Below are 12,078 nucleotides of genomic sequence, written 5' to 3'. Positions count from 1 at the left end.
TTTCTTCTCAGTCAGTGAAATGTCGTCTCTCTGTGTCATGAAGAGCGGCAGATTCAAATTCACACTTGTATATCCAATGTACATAAAAACATACAGTGAAATGTGTTGCTTGCATTAACAACCAACACAACTCGCAAGTATTGCTACTCTTTCCAGTACCAGCATAGCACGCCCTCAATGTTAAACATGAGACTCTGCAGGTGCTGAAAATCCAGAGTAACACATACAAAATACTGGAGGAAACCAGCAGGTCGAACGGCATCCATGGAGAGGGATAAACAGTTGAAGTTTCAGGCCGAGACCTTTCATCAGGACCTGCTTATTCATTTCCGTAGATGCTGCCTGACCTGCTGAGTTCCTCCAGCATCTTGTGTGTGTTACTCACAATGTTCAACAGAATAGCAACAGCAACTACAGCAGAACAAAATAAGACAGTAACAGCTAAACAAGCCCCTTTCCAACACTTACACCTACTGACCCCCTCATACACGTAGACAAGCCTCCAGTCCCAGGATAAGCTGCCTCTGGTCCTCCAGTTATTGGCCCTCAACCCTTAGACTTGCAGACATCAGTCCTCTCATCTCCAGTCCCCAGCCCAGACTTGTGGACTCGACCTTCAAGCCACTACCTCTGGACTTGCTGACTTCGTTCAGCAATTCGCTGCAAGCAATGAGATAATATTTTAATGATGCCGGCTGCTATTATCTCATTAAGTGAGATTCTTTCTTAGTGTGTGTCTTGTGGCCAGCACTGTTCATAGTTGCCTTGCCTGATATCCGATTTTTGATTTTCTCCCACAGTGCCACGTGTGGTCGCAGTCTCCCCTCAAATGCGGCTGGTTGAAGACAACCCTTCTTCGCTCTCCCTCGTGGAGATCTATAAGCAGCGCTGCGCGAAGAAGGGTATTGAGCATGACAACCCGATATCCCGTTACTATGACAGGCTGGCCACTGTACAGGCCAGAGGAACACAAGCCAGTCATCAGGTATGACATTCATTGAAGAGACTGTTTTCTCAAAGTCAAAGTAACTATTGTCGAAGTATGTATACTTTATGTCACTATAGACTACCCTGAAATTCGTTTTCTTGCAGACACTTACAGGAAAAATAAGAAATACAGTAGAACTTATGGGCAGCATGGTAGCCTAGTGTTCAGCACAGTGCTTTACAGTACAGGTGACCCGGGTTCAACTCTCACCACTGCCCGTAAGGAGTTTGTACATTCTCCCTGTGACTGCATGGGTTTCCCCCTGGTGCTCCGGTTTCCTCCCACAGTCCAAGGATGTACTGCTTGGTAGGTTAATTGGTCATTGTAAGTTGTCCCATGATTAGGCTAGGGTTAAGCTGGGTGATTGTTGGACGGCCCAGCTCAAAGGGCTGAAGGGGCCTATTCCGCACTCTATTTCAATAAATAAATAACATCTATACAGACAGAAAGACCGACTAACTGTGCGCAGAAATAATACTGAGAACATGAGCTATAGAGTCCTTGAAAATGAGTTTGCAGGTTGTGGAGTTAGTTCAGCATAATGGTGAGAAGTTATCCACATTGGTTCAGGAGCCTGATGGTTGAAGGGTAATAACTGTTCCTGTTCTTAGTCGTGTTGTGTCCTTGAGCAAGGCACTTAATCACACCTTGCTCTGCGACGACACCGGTGCCAAGCTGTAGGGGTCCTAATGCCCTTCCCTTGGACAACACTGGTGTCGTGGAGAGGGGAGACTTGCAGCATGGGCAACTGCTGGTCTTCCATACAATCTTGCCCAGGCCTGCGCCCTGGAGAGTGAAGACTTTCCAGGCGCAGATCCATGGTCTCGTAAGACTAACGGACGCCTTTACTCTTAGCCCTGTGTGACCTAATACTCCTGTACCTCCGGCTCAGTGGTATTAGCAAGAAGGGAGCATGTCCTGGAAGATGGGGTCCTTGAATGCTGCTTTCTTGTGGCAGCGCTCTTTGCAAATGTGCTCTGTGGTGGGAAGGGAGAGCTTTGCATGTGATGGATGGGCTGATTCACCATTTTCTGTAGTGCATAGGTGTGCTGGCTTCATAGGAGAAGGAAGCATTTAACCGCTTCTTAAACATTTCCTTCCATTCTGCCTGTTCCTGTGCTGTTCTGTGAGAGAGGAAGTCATGTTGTGGCTGTATAAAACTTTGGTTTAGGCTGCATTTGGAGTATTGTGCTCAGTTATCCATCCTATTACAGGAAGGATGTGGAGGCTTTGGAGAGGGTACAGAAGAGGTTCACCAGGAGTAGGGAATGTTAACTACAAGTGGTGGTTGGACAAACTTTCTTTTCCTCTGCAGCATCAAAGCCCGAAAAGGTGACCTAATAGACATTTATACTCGCAAGGAATATTGTAAGCAGTTTTATGACCCTTATCTATGAATGGATGTGCTGGACCCACAGGAGGTTCATGAGAATGACCTTGTGAATGAAAGGGTTAATATATGAGGAGTGTTTGTTGGCTCTGGGCCTGTACTCACTGGACTTTAGAAGAATAAGGGTGGGGGTAAGTGGTCCCATTGAAACCTATTGAATGTTGAAAGACTTAGGATGTTTTCTATAGTAGGGAAGTCTAGGACCAGAGGGCACTGCCTCAGAATAGAAGGACACCCCTTTGGAACAGAGATGAGGAGGAATCTTTTTAGAGAGATGGTGCTGAATTCATTGCCATGGACAACTGTAGAGGCCAAGTCATTGGATATATTTAAAGTGGAGGTTGATAGGTTGGTCAGTACGGGTATCAAGGGTTACGGGGAGAAGGCAGGAAAATGGGGTTGACGGATGTTAAATCAACCATGATGGAATGGTGGAGCAAACTCGAAGGGCTGAATGGCCTAATTCTGCTTTTGGTCTTGGAAAAAATATAAGCAGCAAAGATAGGGTAGATAGTCAGAGTCTCCTTGGCAGGGTAGAAATCAAGTATTAGTGGGCATAACTTTGAGAAGGGAGTAGGGGAAGGTTTAAAGGAACATATACAGAGCAAGCTTTTATACAGAGAGTGTTAGGTGCCTGGAACGGACTGCCATGGGAGGTAGTGAATTATAATTGGTTTTATTATCACTGACATATGTCATAAAATTCATTGCTTTGTGGCAGTGGAACAGTTCAAGGCATAAACATTACTATAAGTTGCAAAATAAATAGTGCAAAAGCTGACTAATGAGGTAGGGTTCATGGTTCATTCAGAAATCTGATGACAGGGGAAAAGCTGTTAAAGAGTCATAGAGTATGACAGCACAGAAATGGGCCCTTTGGCCCATCTAGTCTGTGCTGAACTGTTATTCTGCTTAGTCCCATTGACCCATACCTGGACCATAGCCATCCTTGCCCCTCCCATCCATGTACTTATCCAAACTTCTCTTAAATGTTGCAATCAAGTCCACATCTACCACTTCTACTGGCAGCTCGTTCTGCACGCTCACCATCTTCTGAGTGAAGAAATTCACCCTCAGGTTCCCCTTAAATACTTCACCTTTCACCCTTAACCTATGACCTCTAATTCTGTCTCACCCAACCTGCTTGCATTAACCTTTATCTGCCCCTCATAATTCTGTGGACTGAAATTAGTTTGGCTCAGAGACGGTTTTAGATGGAGAACATGGGGAGGGAGGAGATCTTCAGGGCAGCAGAGCAAGGAGGTTTGAGTGACAGCAAAGAGCAAAGTGATGAGGAGAAGGCTGTAAAATATCATCTGCCGCTTACTGCTGAAGGACCCGCGACTTTGAAACCAGGGTCACTTCAGAACACAGTGATTTATTGCAGAACATCAAGAGCAATGTAATTTATGTGCAGCGGGTTCCGGTGTCTGTCTACCAGGAGTAGAGTGTAATATTTCAATCAACCTATAATCTTATCACAATTGCCAGACTCTCACTCTGCATTTACTCCGCTCTGAAGGTCACGGACCAGCCTCTCCTTAATCATTTGCATTCCTTTGGAATCTGAGAGAGCACCTGTCTATTATGCTAGCCCCTCCCCAAGTGTCCTCAACCCTCCCAATCCAGTACCAAACAGTGTTTTAATTTGCCTACTCAAAATGCTGGAAGAACTCATCAGGTCAGGCAGCGCCTATGGAGATGAATAAACCGTCGATGTTTTGGGCTGAGACCCTTCTTCAGGACTGGAAAGGAAGGGAGAAGAAGCCAGAGTAAGGTGGGAGCAGGGGGAGGGAGAATAGATAAAAGGTGATAGGTGAAGCCAGTTGGGTAGGAAGGGGAAAGAGCTGGAAAAGAAGTAATCTAATAGGAGAGGCGAGTGGAACATGGGAGAAAGAGAAGAAGGAGGGGCACCAGGGGGAGATGATAGGCGAGTGAGGAGAAGAGGTAAGAGACCAGAGTGGTGAATTGAGGAAGAGGGAAGTGGGAGGGGAAAATACTGGAAGGGGAAATCGATGTTCATGCCATTAGGTGGGAGGCTACTTAGATAGAATATGAGGTGATGCTCCTTCATCCTAGAGTGGTCTCGTCATGGCTAAAGAGAAGGCCGCGGACTGACACGTCGGAATGGGAATAGGGATAGGAATTAAAATGGTGGCCTGACCTGCTGAGTTCTTCTTGTATTTTGCCCCAGATTTCTAGCGTCTGCAGAATCTCTTGTGTTCTTACCATGCCTAACAACTTACGATGCCAGGTTTACTATATTTCTCGTTGTAGCCATCTTTGATGCTGCTCTCTTTCCCGTCGACACTCCAAGGTCTCACTCGCTAATCATTCTGTTTGACTCATTGTTTTTCAATGTGATGTGTGACGACGTATCTCAGAACCATCCATTATTCTTATTTCCATATTCAAGGTCCATTCTGCCTTCATGTTCAGTTGCTTAGCAAACGCTTTTACATACTTTGTAACAGGTCAGTGAGGATGCTGACAGGAATCAAGGGCCTGAGTTTTTACTTATTTAGAGCTACAGCATGGAACAGGCCCTGCCAGGCCACCGAGCCACGCTGCCCAGCATCCCACAGTTTAATCCCGAGCATAATCACAGGGCTATTTACAATGACTAATTAACCTACTAATTGGTACATCTTTGGTCTGTGGGAGGAAACCAGACTACCCGGAGAAAACCCATCCACGCACAGGGAAGAACATATAATCTAGAATTGAACCCCGAATTCAGACACCTCAAGCTGTACTAACATTGTGCTAACCACTACGCTAACGTATTGTCCCGGTTTATAAAGAGCAGCTGGGTCTTAATTCCGTGGAATGAAAGGTGGCCTTATAGAAATGTTTAAAATCATGTGAGGCAGAGATATAATAGATGGCAACAGGGACAGCACGCTAGTGTGGTGGTTAGCACAATCAAATCAAATCAGTGAGGATTGTGCTAGGCAGCCCACAAGTATCGCCATGTTTCCAGCGCCAACATAGCATGCCCATAGCTCATGACAAGATGAGGAGGAATTTCTTTAGTCAGAGGGTGGTGAATCTGTGGAATTAGTTGCCACAGACAGCTGTGGAGGCCAAGTCATTGGGTATATTTAAAGCAGAGCTTGATAGGTTCTTGATTAGCCAGGGCATCAAAGGTTACGGGGAGAAAGCAGGAGAATGGGGTTGAGAGGGATAATAAATCAGCCATGACGGAATGGCAGAGCAAACTTAATGGGCCAAATGGCCTAATTCTTCTCCTATGACTTAAGGTCTCTTCAAGTTTCTCCCTTCCAAGTAACTACCTAGTGTACGTGTTGTTTCTATACCTGATCAAGTCAGCTCCGTCGTTGCATGTATTTAATGGGCAGCTTGACAGGTTCTTGATTAATAAGGGTGTTAAAAGTTGCATGAAGAAGGCAGGAGAATGGGATTGAGGGGGAAAACATTTCAGCCATAATGGAATAGTGGAACAGAGTCAAAGGGTCGATTGGCCTAATTCTGCTCCAATGTCTAATGATGAGATGGAGGGCGTTGGGAGATGGCCATTGTGGAGCATGGGCCCTGAGCACTTTGGCCAAGTGGCCTACCTCTGTGTTGTACACTTGATACATTGGGCCATGCCCATTATGTAGGGGCAATTTCTTGTTTTAGAGTAGTACTTCGTTCAATACCGTTTTAAAAATAAAGTTTTAGTACATTTTGTCTTCCTTAGCAGACACTCGAATGTTTTTCTATATTTAAATTCAGTACTTATGTGTAGCCCTTCATCCACTTGCTCATCTGCCTCACTGTGTGATCTTTGGCGTCTGATGCAGTCTTTAAATCTGAGCTGCATTGAGGCGTTTTCCAGTGTGTGCTTTTGGGAGAAGTTTGCGTTTCATTCGTGGGGAGGTGGCAGGAGTGGCGAGGAGAGAAAAGTAATCAGATCTCCAAAGAGCAAGTCACAGTTTATACTCAGGGAAATGCAACGTACTATCCGTGTTAAAATGAACAGATCACTTGAAAGGTTAAATTGCATGTCTGCCTGTAGAGGCTTCATACGGACCAAATGAGGTAGTGTGTTGAAAGGATTAGCAGTCAATAAAATCTGAATTTGCAAAATGTACGTGCTTTCAATCACAGAACTGGTAGGAGATGTTCTTTCCTGGATAAAACGTCCCTAAAATAGGTACAGCAGTTCTTCTCTTTGAGAAGAGGTACGTCATCAGCACGGGCTGGTCAGTCCGAAGGGCCTGTATCCATGCGATGTTGATCTGCGGCTCCTAGGCACTCGGTGACATTTCTGTGCTTGGTCTCTAGGTCCTGCGCGATATTCTGAAGGAGGTCCAGGGTAACATGGTTCCACGCAGCATGCTGAAGGAATGGGCTCTGCACACCTTCCCCAACGCCACCGACTACTGGACCTTCCGCAAAATGTTCACCATTCAGCTGGCACTGATTGGCTTTGCTGAGTTTGTTCTCCACTTGAATCGCCTGAACCCAGAGATGCTGCAGATTGCACAGGTACTCGTCATCTCCAGCGCTTTGTTACTGAAGTCTGGGTCCAGGGTTGAGATGGTGCACAAGCATTCTCCAACAGAAAAGTTATCAATAAGCTTGAATGAGTGGGGAGAAAATTTACAAGGAGGATGAGAGGTGTCTTGATAGAGGTGTAAAGATGATAAAAAGCACAGATCGAGTGGACAGCCAGAGACCTTCTCTCAGGCTGGAAATGGCTAATACAAGAGGCTATAATTTTACGACGTTAGGGAAGTATGGGGTGGGATATCAGAGATCACTTTGTTTTACAGAGTGGTGGGTGCATGGAACACACTGTCAGGGATGGTGGTACAGACAAATACACTGCGATCATTTAAGAGACTTCTAGGTAGGCACATGGATGATGGAAAAATGGAGGACTGTGGGAGGCAAGGGTTAGATTGATCTTGGTGGAGGTTAAAAGGTCAGCACAACATTGTGGGTTGAAGGGCCTGTACTGTGCTGTATTGTTCTCTGTTTCCAGGACTTGAGGACCCGAGTTATTCAACCGTTCCCTATAAGTTAGGACTTTATTCACTGGAGTGTGGGAGAATGAGGGGAGCTCTTATTGCAGTGCAGAATAAAGTGTACAGTTACAAAGAGAGTGCAGTGCAACCAGACAATAAGGTGCAAGGCCATAACAAAGTAGACTATGAGGTCAAGAGTCCATTCTTATCATATTGGGGAACCATTCAGTAGTCTTTTATCAGGCTTCTGTCTGATGGGAGGAGGTAAAGAGAAAATGTCCAGGGTGGTTGGTGTGTTTTCACTGTGTGAGTCACTGTTTGACCTTGTGTTCCAGGACACCGGGAAGCTCAACGTTGCCTATTTCAGGTTCGACATCAATGACTCCACTGGCGATCTGGATGCCAACCGCCCCGTGCCATTCCGACTCACTCCCAACATCTCCGAGTTCCTCACCACCATTGGCGTGTCTGGGCCACTCACAGCCTCCATGATAGCTGTGGCCAGGTGCTTCGCACAGCCAAACTTCAAAGTAAGGCTCACAGGCGGAGTACTCGACTCCCTGTTCTACCAGTCAATCAGTGGGGAAATCTGTCAGTGAGGCTCACAGGCTGAGCTGAGTACTCTACTCCCTGTACTACCATTCCATCGGTAGGAAGGGTGTTGTGTGAGGTGAAAAACTGGAGGACACTCACTGTTAGTTAATAAGAGTTAACCACAGCTAATGTTGTAGGTGGGAACAGATAGAGCAGTCCCTTCTAGCCCTTTCCGCCCACCACTCACTCCTTTCCAATCAACACCCTCCCTTTCCCCTTCCCTTTACATACACTCACTCTTTCTCTCTGTCTCTATATCTCTTTATCTCAGTGTCTAGTTCTTTCTCTCACTCTCTTACTCTATCTATCACTTGCCTCCTACCTCTCTCTCTCCCTACCTCTTGTCCTCTACCTCTCTCTCTCTCGCTCTACCCCCCTCTCGCTCTACCCCCCTCTCGCTCTACCCCCTCTCTCTCTACCCCCTCTCTCTCTCACTCTACCCTCTCTCTCGCACTCTACCCTCCCTCTCTCTCTCTCACTCTACCCTCCCTCTCTCTCTCACTCTACCCTCCCTCTCTCTCTCACACTCTACCCATTTCTCTCTCTCTCTGCCTCTCGCTCTACCCCCTTCTCTCACTCTATTCTCCCTCTCTCTCTCTCGCACTACCCATTTCTCTCTCTCTCTCTCTACCCTCCCTCTGTCGCACTCTACCCATTTCTCTCTCTCTCTCTCTCTCTCTCTTTGCTCTACCCCCCTCTCTCACTCTACCCTCCCCCCTCTCTCTCTCTACCTCCCTCTCTCTCACTCTACCCCCTCTCTCTCACTCTACCCCCCTCTCGCTCTACCCCTCCTCTCTCTCTCTCTCTACCCCCCCTCTCTCTCTCTCTCTACCCTCCTCTCTCTCTCACACTACCCATTTCTCTCTCTCTCTCTCTCTGTCTCTCTCTCTCTTTCTCACTCTACCCTCCCTCTCTCTCTCGCACTCTACCCATTTCTCTCTCTCTCTCGCTCTACCCCCCCACCCTCCTCTCTTGCTCTACCCCCCTCTCACTCTACCCTCCTCTCTCTCTCTCTCTCACTCTACCCTCCCTCTCTCTCTCGCACTCTGCCCATTTCTCTCTCTCTCTCTCTCTCTCTCTCTCACTCTACCCTCTCCAGCTACTCTTGCTGCACCCCTCTACCCCACCCCTCTCTACCCCCACTTCTTCCCTTCTCTCTCTCTACCTCTGCCCCTCTTTCTTTCCCTCTCTCTCTCTCTCTCTCCCTCTCTCTCTCTCTCTCTCTCTCTATCTCACAGCCTGGATGTGGCCACTATTTGAGACTAGGCAGCAGGCACCTAGGCAAGGTTCACACAAGCCCTGCAGAGAACATCCATGTGCTGTCTCTCTGGACTAAATGGCCTCAGTGTTTAACCACTCGGGGTCTCGTTATCCTGGCCTCCATGACTTAACAATCCTTGTTCAGTCTTTCACAGAAAGGTGATGAGCTTTATCCAGTTTTGATCAGAATGAGAGGAGACTGTAAGATTTCCAGGACTGTCAGATGCCTAACATTTCTGATTAGCAACCTATCACATTTAATTTTCTCCGCACTGAAAAATTCTGCTTTGATGGTCGGGTTAACAGACTGTCATAAACAATTCAAACGTGATTCTTCCCACAGCCGCTGCAGCGTGTGATGTTCCTGCAATGGGCCAGGAGCAGCTTCTAACTCTCCTTCGCTCAGCCACACTGACTCTCCTTTTATTCCCCATATCCTGTTTCACTCATGCCCTCCCCCCTCACCTCCAGCCTGTCCCCTCCTCTTGCCCCATCTCATCCCCTTCCATCATTCTTCCTCCCTGATCCCTGCCCTTTCCATCTCTCTCCATTCCCTCTCCCCTGCTGGGCTCCCCACCCTATCCCCAGCTCTTGCATCCATCTCTCTCCACTTCCCTGCCACCCCTCCCTCGCCCAATTACCACTTCCCCACCCTGTGACCCCTCCATTACTCCATTATCGTCCCCACCTGTTCACCCCATTCCCCCTGTCCTTCGCCCCATCTACCTCCCCCACCTGGTTCCCTTCCCTGAACTGCCCGCCATCCCGCCCTCTCCCTGTCCTTCCCAGTCCCTCATGCCCCTCCCTTATCACCATTTTATCCTCCATGCCCCCCCTTGGGACCCATCCGCCCCCACATCAAGCACCTTGCCCCACACACTCCGCCCACGGTGCCCTCCTTTACATCCCCACAACCTGCCACCCTCTCCTCCCCTGCCTTCCCCCTCCATTCCCCTGCAGTGAAGGCTGCGTCCACAACTTCCTGCACCACCTGACAGACACCCTGCGTCCCAGATCCGAACTGTCCTGGACCGCTTGGAGCTGTCACTGCTTGCTGTGTTCTCTCTCTGGTTGCCGTAACCTCTCCATTGCTGGGGAGCTGCTCTGGCGATGACCTCTTCTGACCCTTCTCCCTCCTCCGTAGGTGGATGGCGTCCTGAAGGCCGTGCTGCGGGACGAAATCATCGCCTGGCACAAGAAGACACAGGAAGATACGTCCTCGCCCCTGTCGGCCGCCGGCCAGCCGGAGAACATGGACAGCCAACAGCTGGTCTCTCTGGTACAGAAGGCGGTGACGGCCATCATGACCCGACTGCACAGCCTGGCTCAGTTCGAGGGCGGCGAGAGCAAGGTCAACACGCTCGTGGCGGCCGCCAACACCCTGGACAACCTCTGCCGCATGGACCCTGCCTGGCACCCCTGGCTCTGATATCCTCGTCCATTTGCCCCAGGAGGATATTTCATTATTACTTGGTTATGGGCACTGGGAATTACTGTTATCCCTCTGAGCCCCCCCACCCCACTGTCTAATCGCTGCATGGCGATTGCTTTTTAAACGGGACATTAAAACAGGTGGAGAGAGGGGTGCCCAAAACAGCAGCTCCCTTAGTCTGTCACTGCATCAGAGAGCAGAGCATTCTCTCATGGGAGAGAGAGGAGAGTTCAGTCAACTACGTCTCGGAAAGGACAGAAAACTGAGAGGGGTGAGGGGTACCACAAAAGCTGCAGCAGTGAGGTCAACTTAATAGTAACTCTTTGTGTTCAAGCCTTAGAGTGGAATTTCTGAGAGAGAGGGAAGGTGCGGTGTATATCACAAGAAAAGCAAGTCTTTCGAGTTAAACTCATTTCCCCCTCCCCCACCCCGGCCGCCAAGTACCCACAGGATTTTTACATCATTTTCAAGTTCCACTTGCCACAGTGTATTTGCACAGACAAGTGAAGATGGGGCTGGGAGTTGAACAAATACTGCACTTTGTAAAAATTCAGGACACATCATGGTTCAAGGCACAAGTTACTTCTGGGGTTCCGGACAGGACCAGAGAGGAATTGGTTCAAATCAGTTGAAATCCGTTCATCCACTGATTAAACGCCAGCCACTCATCTACTTGAAGACAAGACAAATTGGCTGAATGTATGAGATAGCTGCTTTAATTTTAATTTTCTCTGTGCACCACTCACAAAGGGGAGCTGCCACTGGAATTGGACATGTTATTCCTTCTGGGTCCTGTGCAGGAGAGCCGATGGGATTCTTGGCATGGATGCCAGAAGATTTACAAGGCTCTCTTTTGCACTGTTGGAGATGCCCCCAGCAAAGAGTTTGTGGGATATTGGAGATCTTTTCATAAGGAATGTGCTTTTACTGATACAAGTCAGTTTTTGGCTCTGTACATCTTGTGTACTGTCTGTAGCTCAGTCCAACCATTCTTTTGTAATTTATGACATTTTTATTTTCACTTCTTTTTAAATGTTAGAACCAGTGTTTTGAAATTCTTCCACAATGTGAAAGGGAAGTGCATTTCTGTACAGAATCTTTTGGATAAAATAAACCCTTTTGTAATGAAAGATACTTGTATTTCATGTTTGTAGTTCAATTTGCAAACATGCCACAACGTGTGATTTTTGCTTATTTATACGTGTACTTACATATACTGTGGTTACCAGTCAGTTGGGACATGACAGGGTCAGTACATTTTGTCTCAATTATTTAGATATACTGTGGATACCGGTCAGTTGAGACACAACAGGACCAGGACATTTTAGCTCAATTATGCGGCTTCCCCAATTAGCTGAAGTTTCACAGAAATATTGAAGATGGTATTAAAACTTCTGTATAACTGAGGAACAATTACATATTTAACTGAAATACA

General features: G+C 47.5%; 1 protein-coding gene across 4 annotated transcripts in view; it reads left to right on the top strand.

The window, feature by feature from the left end:
- The window catches only part of trrap (transformation/transcription domain-associated protein), a 315,964-nt gene extending 304,191 nt beyond the window's left edge, over positions 1–11,773 (top strand). For all 4 annotated transcript variants that reach the window (XM_072269108.1, XM_072269109.1, XM_072269106.1 and 1 more), the window contains 4 exons: positions 801–985; positions 6,672–6,875; positions 7,693–7,887; positions 10,356–11,773. In XM_072269108.1, the coding sequence (XP_072125209.1) occupies positions 801–985; positions 6,672–6,875; positions 7,693–7,887; positions 10,356–10,640 (869 nt within the window). In that variant the 3' untranslated portion in view covers positions 10,641–11,773. The remainder of the gene's footprint in view (positions 1–800; positions 986–6,671; positions 6,876–7,692; positions 7,888–10,355) is intronic.
- The last annotated feature ends 305 nt before the right edge of the window (positions 11,774–12,078 follow it).

The sequence above is a fragment of the Mobula birostris genome, chromosome 9 (assembly GCF_030028105.1).
Source record: "Mobula birostris isolate sMobBir1 chromosome 9, sMobBir1.hap1, whole genome shotgun sequence".
Classification (NCBI taxonomy): Eukaryota; Metazoa; Chordata; class Chondrichthyes; order Myliobatiformes; family Myliobatidae; genus Mobula; species Mobula birostris.
The sequence above is the reverse complement of the archived record's forward strand: the minus strand, read 5'-3'. Positions and strand labels throughout refer to the sequence as shown.